At 37.5% G+C, this 19,200-nt stretch overlaps 1 protein-coding gene across 1 annotated transcript; it reads left to right on the top strand.

The window, feature by feature from the left end:
* Window positions 1-1,392: 1,392 nt before the first annotated feature.
* syt13 (synaptotagmin XIII) lies at window positions 1,393-12,653 on the top strand (the record flags this gene model as incomplete). Its single annotated transcript, XM_081356440.1, has 6 exons — window positions 1,393-1,566; window positions 4,131-4,332; window positions 5,247-5,384; window positions 6,687-7,003; window positions 11,086-11,212; window positions 11,819-12,653. The coding sequence occupies 6 exons, from the start codon at window positions 1,393-1,395 to the stop codon at window positions 12,121-12,123; spliced, it is 1,263 nt and encodes a 420-aa protein (XP_081212566.1). The 3' UTR covers window positions 12,124-12,653.
* Between the last annotated feature and the right edge of the window lie 6,547 nt (window positions 12,654-19,200).

The following is a 19,200-nucleotide window of genomic DNA, read 5'->3' as shown; positions in this document are numbered from 1 at the left end:
GTCCTGTTCCATGGGTGGATGTGTTGGCTTTAGTTCAAACTTACAAAACAAGCACAGGACATTTGAAAAAAGTCATGTGACCCACATTCTTTAACTCCAAACAGACTCAACTGTGATAATGATAACTAAAAAATAAACAATATTTCTCATGCCTCCTATAAAGAGATGACATACTATGTATCCTAGGGTTAATAAGGTGATCCGTCTGCCTATTCCGGCGGAATGCACATTCGACAAGCGTTTACGAAAAACCATTAAGTTCTCGTCTTTTTTTAATGGAACTGCTTTTTAAACTTACTAATACATCAAGCGGTAGAATAAGATATATGTCCTTTAATAGCAAGGGTTGTTTTATGTGACCATTTATTCAGGTAGCCATTTGCGTTATAGGCTGCAATGAGGCGTTTACCTTTAACATCACCTCAAGATGGCGTCACAGATCCATTTTCTCTCTGGCGTTCTCAAGGTCACAGCGATCAAACATTGCGGCTTCATGCATGATTTCGATTACAGACAGCTCCATCTTTAGGCAAGAGTGGAAAAGTCTTACAAATATTCCCAAAAGCAGTCGTAAGTAAGACCTTGCCGCGTGAAATTATATTAATGTTCAATCAGTGTGTCATGCTTTAAATTATTTGTAGGCATAGGCCTAACAGACACAGTCCTAGTCTGTACAAGAGAATGTCTTTCTCCTCATCTTTCTTTCTTTTTTCATTGTTGTTTCACAATGACAAATACCTGTAAGCATCTGTCCAAAGTATTTGTAGTGAAAGCATCAGAGAAGAGTCTTTTTCTGTTATCTGTTATAAGTCACAAAATGTGTAGAAGTGTAGAACAAACCAATGTTTCAATATGAAAGTTATATTCTACATTTTTCAACATATACACACATATTTGCACACAAGAGAGTAAAGTGTATTCCCAAAACTAGTGCGCATGCAGCATCATTATTTTAAGAATCTTTCTATATTGTGTGTGAATATGAAGCTCTGCTACAGCACACCCAGTGTGTGAAGGTGAGTTCATGCAGCTCTGACGTAAAGGCTGACGTGCAGCCACTTTGGTGATGAAGGGGGTGGGCTGCAGTGACAGACTTCTTCTTATTGAGGAGGGGTTGCCAGACATCTAAGCCCCTCCCCTTTGATTACCTCCCTTCTGTCTATGTCTGCCTCTCTTTTCTCCTCTCTCTCCCTTTTGCTCCGTCTGCCTGGCTGAGTTGGTTTCAGACAGTGCATCACACATGTGCCACCCTATATCTCTCCACTCTCCTCCTCTCTCCTCCTCTCTCACCATGGAGGCACATCACTGAAGAGTGGATTGTTCCTCCTGTTTTCTCCTCTTCTCTCCTCTGCACTTCATTCGGTGTGTTTGGGTGTCTGTTTATTGGTGGGAATGATCGTGTCTGCGACAGCGCTGTTGGGGGCTACGCTGGGTACCGTGTCTGGAGTGTTGACACTGTGTGGTCTCTCCCTGCTTTGTAAGAGCTGCAAGAAGGGGAAACTTGAGAAAGGGGACGAGACTGATCCAGAGAAAGCCAAACCCAGTATCCTGCATACTCTGACACAGGTAAGACTGACACTAACTCTCACACAGCCATGGACCAGCCATCAGATTTGACATTTAAATACATACAAAAGAAAGAGCTTATTAAAAGAACAAAAACACTAACAGAGATGAGAGATATTCAACGAGTGAAATGTTCTGACTCACCTGGATGGAAGGATGGAAGTGGCGCTTACATAACACAGGTTAGCTCTCTGAGGCAGAAACAGTGATAGCCTACTGTAGGCTACTAAAAAGGATTTATTTGCATGTATCAAAAGAACTCTTTCCTAGATGTAATTATGGAATGATCCACAGGTAACATTATGATGCAAATATACTATATATTACATAGTAAATCAAATGTAATTGCCATTGTATCTGTCCACATGACACCTTATTTACTGGTGCATGGTAGGATCAGAAAAACTGGGGTGAGATGATTTGTGGATGGTGTTTTAATTACAGTTTCAGACATTTTCGTTGACATGAATGATTTTCTTTGTGATATTTATCATATCATTTTTTCATGATATATATGTATTGTTAATAAAGTTCATTCTGAGGAATGCTTGATACTTTCCTAATGAGGAGCAAAAGATGTTTCTTTAAGATACAAAGAGAAAGAGAGAAACCAGAAAGAGGCATTAAAAAAAGAGCCAAACTCTCTTTTTACAGCCCATTCTCTTCTGAATCTGCATCTTACTATGTGGTCATAAAAAATAGAATATAATTTCTATCTCTTCGAGGAAGAAATATTAACATAAGCAGAGCTGCAAATTAAAAGAGAAGGATGAAAATCAGCCATCAGTATTCTTAAATCAGATCAGCTCTCTCACAGAACTCTGATTGTGTCAAAGAACATTAAATTCATCCAGTAACAGGCAGGTTTAGGACTGGTGAGGGACAAGCATGTTATTATTAGAATCTTCTCCAGAGGTAATTAGTTTAGAAATGATGTGTACTGTCATTCATGCACAAAAACACAGACAGAGATGCTCGTGCACACACATACTCACACGCTGGTGTTGTTCGGTATCTGCTTAGCTTTCCCTGAAACAGTCTAGAGTCACGACTCACATAGCTGCACATACACAAATGATCGTTCTTCTGTCATGCCGGGGGCTTTCCATTGACTTGGATTGGATTTATTTTGAACTAATGATATTTCCATCTCCCTTACTGAAATATTATATACTGCATTTTAACATTTAACAAATGAAGGCACAATGTGCATAATTTCAAATTTTACGATCCTTTTGGGGGCATTTGGTCATCACGATGTTGTCAAAATGATGTTTTTTTAAAAAAAATCTTCATATAAAGGTCAGAATATGTGTGTGTGAATTAAATAAATGTCAAATAACAAAATATCAAAAAAGGGCCACACAGTCACATTCAAGAAAATTATGAACAGAAGAAGGGATTTGCTGCAGTCTTTTCATCCAAATAAATGATACAATCCAGGTAACACAGGACAGCTCGAACATAAACAATACAAGACAATACTAGACAAAGAACCAAGGGAACTATGGTATATATACACAGGGCAAACAAAGGGTGCTAAATGAAATGCAGGTGAAACTAATCAGTAACTATGGAAACAAATTGCTGGTAAGTCCATTTTAAAACAAGAATATTCTGGCAAAAAATAATTTCTGAGGTTCAGTCTTCTGCAACGTTGTTTGTTTCTTTGAATCTCCTGCGCTGTGCGCTACAGCCACACACAACGTTACACCCACATCAAACCATTAGAACACTGGCACAAATCCCTTTCGCTATTTGATTCCGTGACTACGCATTATACAATAAATTCAATTTTTATGACTGGATTTTGTAGATTTCCATCTTAAGTCTTTGAACCTCTTTTAAAGATATACCCAATTAAAATGTAAGCTGCATGGGGCAGACAAAAGCATCAGTGGCAAATGCATGAGCAAAAACTGATCCTTGCTCATTTGCTGATTTTGTCTAAAAGACCACCACAATGAAGACAGAATTTAAGTATCTAAAGGATCACGTGACTGTGTGCATGTATCAGTATAGTATTAAGGTCAGTTTCATATCGAATTGTAAAATAGGCGAGCACAGTCTCATTGCACCAGTATTTATTATTAATGATGAGGGGGCAGGGGAAGATGAGGAATATAAGAATAACCTCTCTCGCGCCTTTCTCTGTGCACTATTTCAGCATGTTAACTGCCCACCTGGGGGAAATGGAGTATTCTGGTGTTGATTTTTCATTCATGCATATTTTTTCAGACTCTAAGCCCTTTAGTCTCATATCTTTGACATTGGATGGTGGTTAAAATCAAAGCAGAGTACTGTATAATGTAAGGTTTAAGTATGGTAAAATGATTTTGTTATCTTCAGTTCCTTTCAGATTTTTTTTTTTTTTTTTTTTTGATTGGGTCAGTCTAGTTTTACTGAATATACTTTTTGGAATAATATACTGGAATATTATTACTTGGCATGATCAATATTTTCTGAATATCCTATTATAATTTTAAGAAATTTCGGCCAATCATATTATTTCCCTGTAGCTCATCATTTTTATTTTCTCTCTCTTCTTCATGTACATGTTTTAGTTCAGTGTGCAGAAGTGCACCGAACCCATCCAGCCTCAAGCATCTTTGAAGTTCCCTAAAATCTACCGACCCAAACCTTCTGTCACTTCTCAAGAGGTGATAAACTACAAAGAACATGGAGCTGCCAACGACATGTCTGCTGCCGAGCTCGACACCTGTAACCAGGCAACAGAACCTGAGGTCTTCTCCCTCCCGTGGCAAGGTAAGCATATGACAGCTAAAATCTCACTGGTGGAGGCTTTGTGTGTGTGTGTGTGACTGGTTTCTCTGTGCATTCCAGTCCACTTCAGCCAGTGTGAGAAACCAGGTAATTTCAGTCAGTCTGAAATCAGTAAATCTGAGGTTGACTTTATATGGAGCTGAAAATTTTGAATTGTGAACTATTAGTCATTTCACCCCTTAATGAATTAGACGCTAACTGAAATTTTGGCCATTAACATTTTTGATGCTGTTAAAATCTGTACAGATTTTGCCCGGAGGCTATCGTTATACTTTCATACGCATAAATTGGTCTGACTCATAGTGCTCAGCATCTATCACAATAAGTAAAGGTTACATACAACATTATAATTCATGATCAAGGCCCTCCTTTATTAGAAAGACTTCATTTTATCCACCCACTATGATGCAGAGAAAGAAAGAGATAAAGAGAAGTGAGTGCTATCTATCTCAAAGAATATAACAACATGTTTGCTGTTGTTCTGAATGTTGTGCTGCATGTGCCGAGCTTATTGCTTTTATGGATTTTTACATTTTTGGTCACACTATTCCCAATTACATTGTCTATTTTTGATCTACCAATGAAAAACAGTTCCAGACACTACATGTCTTCAAGCTTCTAACAAATTAATCATAAACGAATCGATGATATTAATTGAATCAGATGAGTAAATGATTCCAACAATAACAAATAACTACTTAACAATGTAACCAACAGAAAGAGTCACTGAAAAATCCCCACCAATAATGCATACAAAAAGAGAAATTCCCAGGAGGATCAGAACTAACTATGGTCCATCATGTTGTTCTGGATTTTAGTAAGAACCCTTCTCCTAAAATAGTCTTTACTTTTACTCAGAACTGAATCTACACTCCCATTTATTTCCTTTACATCAGCTTCCACAGATGAAACGCCCTGCACATCTGAGCAAACCGGTGCCATGACGAAAAGTAGCTCTATCCTATATCCTAAACTGCACTTCTCCATTAGTCTACACAAAGAGAGTGGAGAGCTACACATCAGCATTGTAGAAGGTAACAAACATGCATCTACTCTACTGTTTCTAGAAAGATAGTGGGGCACCTGTGGATCGCAGGTGAATCTCAGGATATTGTGTAGCATCCCTTTGGTGATGATAATTTATGATAACTTTTTGTCGCCATACGATATCTTTGCGTGAAGAACAAATTAGTGTTGGCACTGACTAAAACTATTAAAAAGGATTGTTAATTGAAATAAACCTAAAATAAAAATTAAATTTATCTTAAAAAATAAAGTTTTGGAAGTTTGAAGTATTAAAATGACCAAAACTAAGACTCAAATAAAAATAAATTAAACTAAATATAAATATATATTTTTTAAATGCATGAAAATAAGAAAAGCACATAACCAAATTACTGCAATTAAAATGAAAGCTGAAAATATAAAAATAAAGCTACATTATTTTATTTTTTATAAATACTATAGACCTTATGCGCCAAAGAAACAAGGGTGCAGCCATCTTTAGAATATTGTCTTTTAACTTCTGTTTTTGTGGTCGCTCTGTATATTTTTTATGGTATTGCTGTCCAATAGCTTTTTACTTAATGTAAAGTTAACGAAAGTTAACATGAGGACTAATGTTTAAAGCAAATGTCAGTCGACTGGTAAGATTTTAAAACTAGTTAAAGTCAGAGAATATGCCCATTATACACTACGCCATATTCTTAGAACTACAACTAGCCAAAATCTGAAGACTGGCTCTGACTTTGAAAAAAGAAAAAAAAGAAGCCTTACCAAACACATCACCTGAAGCTCTAAGAGGAGGAGTTTTAAGGTCACCAGAAGGTCACACAACATGAGCAGATATCTGTAAAAAGCAGGCTTTGGTGTTGTAATTGTAATCCTCTTATGGCTCAGACAGGTGTGTTGTGTTTTTAGTGTCACTGTACAGCGTTTTTGGTCTGCTTTTGAGGCTGGACCAGAGGGAGGATTTGATATTCAAAACTCTCTGTGATTAAACCGATGTTTGAGAGAAATAAAAGCCTCTTTCAGGCAGCTTAAAGCCTCTTAGTCACATAATTACCATTTCAATAGTTGCAGCCATGATTGATATGCATCATTATCTGTAATGAGAGTAAATCTGCTTTAAACTCAAAACCTCTATTCTGCACATCCAAAGAGGAAAGAGAGAGATGATCAGTCATGCTGGTTGAGATGTAGAAAGGAATGAAAAGTGAGGAGTTATGAAAAAGAGATATGCTTGGTGCCGCTGAGGTTTGGAGCAGCTTCATGTGGCTCAATTTGTCATCCTGTTCCTTGTTATAATATGACTCATATTCTCCTTTCTTCCGCAGCGGAGAATATATCAGTGGATGCAGGATGTGAGGGATATATTTCAGGGTGTGTTAGTGTCTCTGAAGAGCAGAAGCACGCGCAGACAGCAGTCCACAAGCTCGCAGCACATGTGCAGTGGGAAGAGGAGCTGGTGTTCGCCCTCCCTGTGGAGGGCACAGAAGACATGGATGGTCTAGATGGAGAAGTGGCCCTCTCCCTTCACTGCTGTGATCGATTCTCCCATAATTCTACTCTGGGCACGATGCGCTTTAAGCTGGCTGATGTGAGCATGATGTTGGACGCTGACTGCTGGGTTGACTTACAGCCACCCAAACAGGTAAGGAACATTGCTTACAAATGTGCACAAGTTAAATCTTAATGAGGACCTATTATGTTTTTTTTTTTTTTTTTTACATTTTCAACTATGTGTAATGTTGCTGTTTGAGCATGAAAAAGGTCTGCAAGTAACAAAGAACAAAGTCCACTCCAACAGGGGTTATTCTCTATATCAGTAAGCACTGTTTCTGAATTCCCTGAAACACCTCGATTGTAGTTTTCTTCCAGGAATTTACATCACAATATTCCTCATTCAAATATTTCCTGCCAAAGGCATATGCAAAAAAAGGGGGCGAAGCCTGATTTTGCATTAATAGCGTGTTGAAATTCACAGTTATGGTAAGGGCGTGGCATTTCCAAAACATGCTGGAAGCAGTTGACCAATCAAAGCACATTGAGCTTTTCGGAAGGAGGGGTTTCACAGAGGCCGGAGGCTGCAATGAAATTGCATACTTCCCTACTATATAGTCGGCGAAAAACGTCTAGGTTACTAATGTAACCCCCGTTCCCTGAAGGAGAACGTCGGTTTACGTCGGACTGACGTCATGGGGTCCCTATGGAAAGCGCCATAGCCACTGAACTGTGTTACGAGTGTTGGAGACGCAGATGCTGGCAAGCTGCCGCGTGCCCTTTTGGCAAACTGCTCTCACAAAGTCGTAACCTACCCAGCACACCATGTAAGCCCAAGGGATAGTCCTCCATACCAAGCGGGATGGAAGGGACAGGGTTTACTTTGGGGGCGGTCGAAGCTGCTGTTCCTACCCCAGGGAAGAGTGCTTCGGAACTCAATTTCCGTTTTTCAGCCATGACCAAAATGCTGGGGAACCATGCCCAATCCCAAAGGAGGGGAACGCTACGGAGACCACACCCTGCCCGAAGGGTGGTAACGTTTGGAAGTACACATATGGACTGACAGTGCTACATATGGAAGGTCTCTGTGGTAGGTTCTACCTAGCCAAGGAGGAGCTGCTACGGTGCAGAGACAGGGAAGAGCAGAACCGCACATGGAAAGACCCAGGTTTACCGACAGGGAAACCGTGTCGTGCACAATACATATGGGATTACCAAGGGTCACATCATATGGGTATCTAGTCAAGTACAAGGGCTGACCGGCCGGACATGCACACAAGTACTGGGCCTGTGGTCAGATGCCTCCGCGTCTGACTGCCGAAGGATGCTGGAGGAATTTGATTCAGGTTTCGCCGAGTGGGTGAGCAAGTATCTGAAGAGCAAGTAGGTGCTCATCTCCCCGTTAGAGGGAATGGCGCCGCAAAAGAGACACCGAGCCAGTCTTCCAGTATATTACCTGTTTGTACCCAATACACGCGAGGAGACTGGCTCTACCCGGATATTGTAGAATCTCGCAAATGTGTTAGGTGTCGCCCAGCCCAGCAAATAGATCTACCTGTGCAGTCCCGAAGCGCCTCCAAATAGCTGGACCACCTGGGGATGGAGTCTCCATTCTCCCGGAAACTTGAGCTGTCGTGAGAGCACGTCGGCCGCACGATTAAGCTTGTCTGGAATAAAAATGGCATGCAGAACCCCGGCTCAGAACTACCCTCATCCATTGAGCGCTTTGGCCTGCAGGATGGCCATTGCATGCAAGGTGGAGACGATTTATCCAGTGGCACTGTGAGGCTTAGCAGCCAGAGCTGCCATCATCTCACAGGCGCTGGACGGGAGCCACTCAGATTCAGAGTTGAAAACATTCAAGCATGAAAAACTATTCTAGTAGACCCCAAAAACAAAATCAAGACTTTGTAAAAGAGCATAACATGGCCATTGCACATTTAGAACTTTGAAATTCGGCTTCATGATACTGTCAATACGAACTTTTTCAGTTGGTCATTATCACAAAATAAACCTCATCAGTGTGAGTCATTCTTTAATTAGAGTGGCAAATGAGAGGCAGAATTTGTAATGTACAGTATATATATATTAAATAACATTTATCGGTATGTATTTAAAATGTTTAACATATATTCAGTAAAATTGAAGCTTAAGGACATTTTGATCAATTGAATTAATTTTAATTAAACACAAGTGGTTAGGCTTATAAGCACTTGTAACTATTTATTTCTGTGCTGTGGTGTTACCACTATTTCCACCAAGAGAGGCAGTAACACCACAGACAAATTAGTACAAATCCAGCCTTTTGTAAAATGGAGTCTGTCTGCCATCATGATAGTTTAAAGAGCATGGGACATTTTGGAAATAAGACTTTATTTATCAAAATATAGATTAAAATATGTAAAAATCCGGGAAGTTGCCAAAGCAAACATAATACACATATGCAAACATTTTATGAATTATTGGTATTCAAAGTTTATTTCAACTGTTGCAAAGTAGACACCACTTTGCAAGTATGACCCAAATATGTGCCCGCTAAATCCCATTTAACCGACCAGAATAGAGTATTTCAGAGGGCTATGTAATAAATAGCAATTTAAACATAAATAATTAAACCACATTAGTGTGGACAATGACTATGAGTGTACATAATTATAATTGATTGGACTTTAAAAAGTGTTCATCCTATTTCTGACTGAGAACTTGTGTGCAAGTGTATATATTTGTAGGCAGAGAGTTGAAAAAAGTCAGCCAGGCAATCATGCTGGAGTTCTGTGTTGGAATGTTACTGATGCAAGTGAAAACATATTAAAACATATAAACACTAAAACATATACAGTATAGCAATAGAGGTAATATACTTTTGACACACTTTTCAATTGTCATGGTCACACACTTGGTGTGAGATGAAGATTTTATCATGGAAGGCTTACTGTGTTTGTATTTCTACAAGAGCACATATTGACAGAAGGAGCTCAGACATTTCTTTTGGACTTCCACATATGTGCAGGTTATTGCGCATAAGAGGTGGTAGGAGAATAGATCTGAGTTTATTTTAGGATACTGTACTCCCTCCATACCTTGTTTGTTTAAAATCAGTCTCGTGGGTCCCAACTCATAGATTTAAACACACACATAAACAAACACATGCATGCATTCCACCCCCACTGCTGTGCTATCTGTTGATGTCATAGACCTCCAGAGCAGGAGATCTTTATCTGCGTCATCACACCTCCCAGAGGAGATCTGCTTCTAACAGATACACACACACAGACATGCCAGGAATTACTAACTACCATTGGACTGCAGAGAGGGAGAAAGAGAGAGAGAGCGAGAGAGAGAGAGAGCGGTAGTAATGCCTGAGCGGGCCTAGAGGTATTTGTGTGTGTGTGTTTGTTTGCATGTACAGTATGTAACATGTCAGGGATGAAGAGGATGACGCAGGTTGAACTGGGTAATGAGCAACACTCAGAATGTATTTGTTCAGATACGACAAGATGTTCACACTTTATTATTGTGTGTACTCTTATTTGTCATATGATTCATGTTTGATTATTCAGGATAGGGCTTTGGTTTATGATGCCTAAGATGCTAATATGACTATGAATAATGATTGCAGTACCTTAAAGCTTTCCATGTTGTTCGTGTGAATAATATTTATCAGTATTATTTACTAGTAGTCACTGTGTTCATCGCCACTGCACTGGAGTAATATCAAACACAACGGTTTGATTAATCCAATCTTGTCAGACCTGAATCAGAAGCACCAGATTATATTTCAGTAAAATGTCATGCTCTGCTCATGCAACTGATTAAGTGGGGCTGACTGAAGGCAGTGGCAGATTTGAAAAAGGTCATGATGGTTATGAAATACCATAATTCAGAGTGTTTAATCGGAGGGCTTTGCTGACAAATTGACAATTTAAAATGACCACCTTTTGCCCTGAGAGAGGAACTGGTCACATTCAGTCTGCTTCATAAATTACTAAAACATTTGCATGAAATGATTCTTAATGCAATCAAAAGTCAAGTCTTATAAATTCATTATAAAGTCAATAAATTCATTAATAAGTTCATTAACCCTGCAAATTCTAAAATCTCTTTTTATGTGAACACAGAGTTAAAAAGTCAAATTGCCTGACTCAAAAATGTATTTTAATGTTAATTATTTTATTCCAAAACTTTGACCCAAGAAGCATTTCAAGACTTTCAACCCAAAGTTTTCTTTTTCAGCAGGAATTGACATCATCAGCTGGAGAGCTACTATTGTCGCTCAGTTATCTGCCAGCAGCCAATAGACTTGGGGTGGTAGTAATGAAGGCTAGAGGACTTCAGTCAGACAAACTGAAAGACAACATAGGTATTTACCACAAACATACCATCCTAACAACACTCAAATCAATGTGAAAAATAACATTTATTCCAAATCAACTTTTAAGATGGATGTGAAAAAGAGGTTCAGCAGTTCAATAATAAACTACTGGTCAATATTTGGATTAATAATTTTGAATGTTTTTGAAAGTCACCAAGGCTGCATTTATTTAATCAAAAATACAGTAAAATCAGTAATATTGTGAAACATTATTACAAATTAATAAAACAGTTTTATATTTGAATATATTTAAAAATATTCCACTTAAGGCTGCTGAAAACTTTGCCATCACAGGAAATCACACGGATTATGGATAAATTATATGGATAAAATATATCCATATAGCAGTTCTTTTAAATTGTAATAATGTTTCACAATATAACTGATTTTACTGAATTTCTGATAAAAAATAAATGCAAAAACATTCTTTCTTATTCCAAACCTTTGACCGGTAGTGTGCATGTACACACATTAAATATATCCATCAATTTTCCAAACCGCTTGTCCTAAATAAATACATACAGTACATGCAATATTAATGTCAATATTTTAGGTGTAATAAAGAGAGTACTATACCTGTATGTTCTCTGATAGATCTATCAGTAAAGTTGACCTTGAAACATCAAAATGCCAAGCTGAAGAAGAAGCAGACGCGGCGAGTGAAGCACAAGATGAATCCGGTCTGGAACGAGATGATGATGTTGGAGCTGCCCAGTGAGCTACTGGCTAAATCCAGCGTGGATTTGGAGGTACTGAACCTGGCCAGTCCCGGGACCCTGCACCCCCTGGGCCGCTGCATGCTGGGGCTCCACACCTCCGGCACCGGCCTGCAGCACTGGAAACAGATGCTAGATAATCCACGCAAGCAAATTGCAATGTGGCATCCTCTATACACCTAAGAATGTTAATATTCTCCAAACCACCACCTATACGCAATGTCCTTGGGTTTTTACAATAGTACTCTATTCCTGTGCAAAAATATGTAGTTCTCCAATATACTAAATATTTAAGTAGATTTAATGAATGAACCCAGCTGTTATCATTTCGTAATATGAAACTAACTTCTCTGCAGGTAAAGGCTAAACTACTTACACAGTAGTTTAGAGTATTTTAATGTAAGCAGTGCTGCATTTAACTTTGGTGTTGTTATTAATGTGTATTTAAAATACTCAATGCTGTTTTAAACTGGTCCGAGTTGGAGCCATCCTGAAATTAGTCTAATGTGGTTGGAACACTTAAAGAGACACCAAAACATTCAAACATATTTTATTTTTAAGATTAATATCAAACATTTTTGTTTTCCTGTTATTATGGATCCTCTTCGTCCCACTGTCACAGCTGGAATGATGGAGCCATGCTCACTAACTGTAGATTGTGGCTAGTATATTTACAGTAGTAACGCACTAGTTAAATAAATATACAGGGTCTCAAAATGGCAGCTTTACTCTTCTCAAGATGCACGCATACAGAAATAAATGTAAATGTATCACTGTCTTCTAATTATATATATATATATATAAGCCTTAGAGGCTTTTGCATCTGAAGTCACCATATATATATATATATATATATATATATATATATATATATATATATATATATATATATATATATATATATATATATATATATATATATATATAAATAGCAGGAAATGTATACTACTAACGATTACTCAGTTTGGAGACCTATAGGTATTTCACTTATCGGGCTACAGATCCTGATGTTGTAAAATGTTGACATTTTGTCTCATTAAAGGGATAGTTCACCCAAAAATGAAAATTCTGTCATCATTTCACCCTCATGTTGTTCCAAACCTTTATAAATTTCTTTCACAAAACCACAAAAGAAGATATTTTGAAGAATATGGGTAACCATAATCGAGAAAAAAAATACTTAGTTAATCAGGCCCATGAACTGTTTGGTTGCCCATATTCCTCAAAATATCTTCTATTGCCCTGTTTTATTCCAGAAATGTATTTGAGTTTTACCAGGAGTGCACATTCTACAAATTACATGCCTAACAACTGACGTTAATAACAGAAATATTTAGGCCTCTTAAACACAAATACTAACCACAACTGCTTCACTAACCAATGCATAAAAATGCCACTAAAACAAATTGTATGCATCACATTTTAAGAATGCATATTTTGTGCTAAAACCAACACAGTAGTCATTCAACCACATGGCAAATCAAATCAAACAGCTGTATATGCAGCTGTAGCCTATATGAAAGTTTTCAGCCCAGTCACTGTTGTACATCTCAAATTGCCCGTCCATCATCTTTTCGGTGTAATCATTATCGGATTTACATGATTTCTGTGCTTGATACTTTTCCAGAGAGGGATCACTGTTAATCACTGAAATCTGATCCATCTGTATGACTTACTGCATAACACTCTTGATTTCATACAGACAGAAATGTATTTCTATTTTTAACCCACAGATATGCTTGAAACAAATAACCTTATGTTGGAGTGAAATAAAAACTCTTTTCTCAAAATGTGCTATTTCTCATGTGTTTGCTTCAGAGATTTGATGGATCTATTTTTAGGCATGGTCAGACATGATAGATGACACATAGATGAGCAAGAGCAAGCAAGGAAGTGACAGATATCCAGGCCAACAGCACCTCCCACAAACCACACCAAACGAACACACACTGATGAATGTATGAGAGAGAGAGAGAGAGAGAGAGAGAGACAGAGAGAGAGAGAGAGAGAGAGAGAGTTAGAATGAAAAACAAAACAAAATGGAGAGTGTACTTTATAAGAGCATATTAAAGTCATCTTTCTTTTACCACAGTACCCAGTCTTATTATGTGTGTATAATCAGAATGGACAAGTCCAGTGTCTGTCTGTCTGCTCGGCAGCCTTGAAAATGGCACAGGATACCAGCAGTAACTGCAATGCATCACTGATGAGCTACTTGCATAATCCCACTGATAAAAAAATAAAAAAACTCCCACCTGCTAGATATTGCCCTGCCAGAGCTAAAAATGATTGTGCTGGCTCGCTCTGGTTGTGTGAGTGAATGAATATGTGAACACACTACACGTCACATGATAAATTACTTTAAGCTTGCTGTCACTAGCAGGCATGTTAAAACACAATATGAATGAGAAACAGAATGAAAAGAAATTGCCTTATTTCAGAAGAACCGAGCAACGGCTCTTCAGATTAAATAAAATCGCTAGTGAATTCATAAGTATGTTTTGCAACTGAAAAATGTTTCTGATCAAGTGATAAAATGGAGAGAATGACATGTGTTTCCTACACATCGCATATCTAAAATTTATTCAGAGAGAGAGAGAGAGAGAGAGAGAGAGAGAGAGAGAGAGAGATCATTAAAGTTCTCATTATGGTTTTATATGTGAAAACCGCAAAATTTAAGCTCATTATTTTCTTTGCCCAGCATGGACAGCACACACACACACAAAAAAAAACACACACAAAAAAACGTTGTCCTCATTCACATCGAACATAACACGGCTTTGAACAAATCCATCTGAAATCCCTTATCACACTGGGAGAGGTTCTTCCCAAAAACAACAACAACATTAAATATAGATGGAGGGAAAAGATGCCCTAGAAAATATTCCTTTCTGATGCTGAGCGGAGTGAGGCAGGCATGAGCATTGCTGTCAGACAAAACAAGGAGAGTAAAAGCTACTGCATGAAGCTACCTGCTTTATATCATCTCATCTGTCTCTTTCTCTCCTTTGTCTTTGAGTGGCATCAGCCGGAACAAACAAGAGACCGAGGGAGAGAAGCAGAACATCCTGAACGCACACAAGCACTCTTAAAATCACCATGGCATGAAATCAGAATGAACAATTCATCTTTGTGACTCATGCTACTTGTTTTCTCTCCAATAGGCTAGGGAGAATTGCTTGAGTAGTATACATTTAATTAAATAAACCGTGGAGTGTGTATATGAGAATGTATACTGGGACAGGATCATTGACAGGCTGATTTACAGTGACAGAATGCATGTAAAGATGTGGCAGTGCAATTTTATGACATAAAAAAAGCTTGCATACTCTTCTGCTACACTCTCATCTGCCTTTTCTTCACAACAACAGTGCATACTTTTTGGGCATGGTATAATCAGGCAAACTGGAATGCAGTAACAATGTAAAAAACAACAACACAAGGTTGTTTCAAGAATGAAACAAGTGACTCCCTCCACCATTTCACAGCCCTGTTGATATTCAGAACAAGATCTAGATGATTTTTAAACCATGCTGGATAACATGATAATGTCAGCTTGAGTGCTGCTGCCATACCAACTACCAAGTAATTCATGTACATTTTTTAATTCAATATTTGGTAAAAAAGAAAAAGAAAAATTCAATTCAATTCAATTTAAAATAGATTTTTTTTTTCCTCATGGTCAATTGGACTTCACTGCATGTACTGTATAACCATCAGTTAAAAACTAATAATGTGAACAAACTTCCACTTGAAATCTCCCTCCATAATGTACACGTCTCTCACAAGCATGAATGGACACACTCTTGATTCAAAATATGAGTGTAGCTCCATTCAGACAATGATGTCTGATTAACAAAATCAGGTCCTTTGACAGCCCTATTTCTCTGTTTTTAATTTACAGAAAGAAGCGGTGAAATTATATGAGAAAGTGTTCTCTATCCAACAAGCAATCAAATAACCTGTGAACAGACTGAGGGTTGCTACATGTTTTACAAATCACTGCTTGAAGCGACCGAGTCGTGTGTCTGTGTGTGTGTCATCCAATCTGCCCTCTGAGCCTCTCCTGGGTTAAACCATCCATGTTGCCACGGTGATGTGAGAAGGCTGAGTGATCAAGATCCTTTCTGCATTCAATACGAGGGCTGGTTGGTAATTTACAGAGTGACTGGTTTTAGACCATCTCATCATCCTCGACAATCCACTCATTACTAGCAGTAATAAATCCATAAGTCCTTGACTGACTGTAACAATTCGACAAACCCAAGGCTGGTTGATCAATTTTACCAGAGTTGTGAGATCAATAACTGGAGACAGAGATTAGAGGATAAGGGAAAAGTAGCAGCTAATGAAGGAAGAAAAAAAAAAAAACAGAAACAAACTGATAGAATTTCAATGCAGAGACACACGCATAGGAAGCAAGTGGAGAACAAGCATTAGCTGCTTAAGATATGTACTGCGACTGAATGTGTCCTCTTAGACATAAGTTCTGCTTTGATGATTACTGTGGTCAAAATAAATGTAAATTAAATGTAAAAAGCCTATTAAAACCAACAGGTAATTCAAATGTACAAAAGAGTGCACATTGTGCACACTCTTGACCTCATTGTGCATGATTCATTGGCGTATGTTATACCAAATAAATGGTTGTCTTGGTATTTTTATTTTTTTAATCCAAATGTAATAACTTGCTCCACCTCCAAAAAGACTTTTCCTTTTTTTTGGCCTATGAAAACCTGTCATACCCTTCCCTCCAAACACCTGGTTCCATTCTGGTATCTAACATTTCGTGATCAGTGCTGGGTAGTAACTGTAATCTGGATTACATAATCAGATTACAAAAATGTAATTCTTGCAATTTGATTATATCACACTTTAAAATATTCGTAATCAGACTATAGTTACTTTTCTATTGATTACGTGTTATTCGTATGCCTGTAAATTATTCGCAACTCATTGATTCTGCTTCTTTGTTATGTTTTAAATTCCTAGTCTACTCCTTATTCGTTCAGAAGTTCTTCCAGGATTGTGGAACTGCACGTTCAGACCCGCCTCATGAGCCTATATCACTGAACACTGAGATCACTAGATTCACACAAATGATTTCACTTTTAACAAGTGTTTTTCTCAACATTGCATATCTAATCTAATCCAATTTTATTTTAATTATCACTCAGTGAGTCCTTTAACCATGTATTACTGTCTTTGGAAGGCTTTTGTCTTTAAACACATTAAAATGTACAAATTCCCATATTTTCTTATTTACATGCAGTGCAGGGATTCCTTTTTTTTTTTTTAGTTGAACACTCTTAAGCCCTTAGATTTTAAGTTAATAAGTTAGGTCAATAATAAAATTCTGTCAATAATAATAACAAATAATAATAAAATAAAGTTCACAGTTCTCTGATGTCGGTTAATGGTCATATGACAGATATGTAGGTAAACAATTTGTTAAAATCTTTTTTATTTGATTTTTCATGATTTAAATACCTAATAGCTTTTCATTAAACTCACGAACCCCTGCAGTTACATCACGGACCGCAGTCTGGGAAACCCTGACGTAATGTAATATTTAATGCACTTTTTAATGCTGTTGAAAACAAAGAGTGGAATATATTTTCTTTCTCTTTGTATTTTTTTTTACATCAATATGGTACAAGATGATCCTATTCAAAGCGATGTGATAAACTAGTTATGACAAAAGTAATTAAGAAGTAATCAAAAATTAGTCAGAGAATACATGACCTAAAATTAGTCATTTAGATTACAAAACTACAATTTGTAAGTAATCTGCCCAGCACTGTTCCTGATATATATCCGGTTTCATTTGTAAACATGTTAGATTATGGAAGTAAAATAAGATTTCATGTTGATTTCATGTGAGTTGATTCCGTGTTAACTCTTCCGTTGTAAGAGCAGGTTTCCCAGTGTGTTTAGTAATATAGATTTAATATCTTATACAGGTCAAATTCTTTTCATTTCTTCACATCAGACAAAGACCTGTCCTTTTGTCCTCTCAATTCCATTTGCATTATGAAACCTCCCCTGGGCATTTAAGCACCACTGCTATAGCTCCTGAGATTTGAGCCAACCATTATTTACAGCAGTGACCTGGTGCATGCATTACTTCACCCAGTTATCCTTTCAAATCAAATCAGCCTGTCAATGAACCTGTCAATAATCCTGTCACAGTTAACATCCTCATATACACTCTCCACATTTTATTTAATTAAATTTACACTACTCAAGCAATTCTCCTGAGCCTTTTGGAGAGGAAACAAGTAGCATGCGTCACAAAGAAGAATTGTCCATTCTGAATCAAACCGCAACATCTGTTTCATGTAGCATAACAAAAGGAAAATGTGGCCCTTCAGCACTAACTTGTTCATGTATATTAGATTACTGTAACATATTTCTTTTATTAGCCTACTCGTCTGCTATGGTCTCTCCATCCATTACAGATTCACATTCATGGCAAAGAAGGCCGGGTCACTTACATCATCTAAAGGTCTATTACTTTCAATGCACTTTCTTCAAAATGCATACATCATAATGGGCCAAATACAAAAGTAGCAAATAGCAAAATAATCTGATAGGAATAGTTTAGTTTCTAAGAGGCTCTAATGGAGTGATAAAGCTGTTTTTCTGGTATGTACATTTGCAAGGAAATTAACGTAGACCAGTTACAACTTGTTGAATTTAAAACATGTATAATGATCAAGCAGTAGATCTTATAGTTTGATTTGAGTGTCTGTTTTTAAGTGTTTTGCGTTTTTACTGACACTGTAGGCAAAAGCGTCAAAACACTATATCAAAATATATCACAATATTGGTAAATCAGAAACAATAGATGGTGTTTTAACTTTAAACTATACTTGTCCCTTTCTTTTTTTTTCTCCAAAACGTCCACATGAACAGTTTGTCTGTACCTTGTGTCCTTGTACTCCGTCCTCTCTGCCGCCTGAAGGGAAGGCAAAGCAAATCAGAGATGTGTCTCTAGCGCCACCGTGTGCTAGAAAGTTTGTCTGCCTTTAGGTTGTTTCTGAAGTCTTTTTAATGATTAAAACATTAAAAAAAATCTTAGAAAAATATCATACACAACTAAGCACCACATTCACAACCAGGAGAAATATCAAACGAAAACAAAGGTCATGTTTAATGTTAAATGTTTAATAAATAATTTATATTAATACACAGCCAATCATAGTAACATATGCACGTCGACTATCGGGAACTATTCGTGAAGAATTAAAAAGTAAT

The sequence above is a fragment of the Scardinius erythrophthalmus genome (genome assembly GCF_964197995.2).
Source record: "Scardinius erythrophthalmus genome assembly, chromosome: 2".
Lineage (NCBI taxonomy): Eukaryota > Metazoa > Chordata > Actinopteri > Cypriniformes > Leuciscidae > Scardinius > Scardinius erythrophthalmus.
This window is presented reverse-complemented; position numbering and strand designations above follow the sequence as displayed.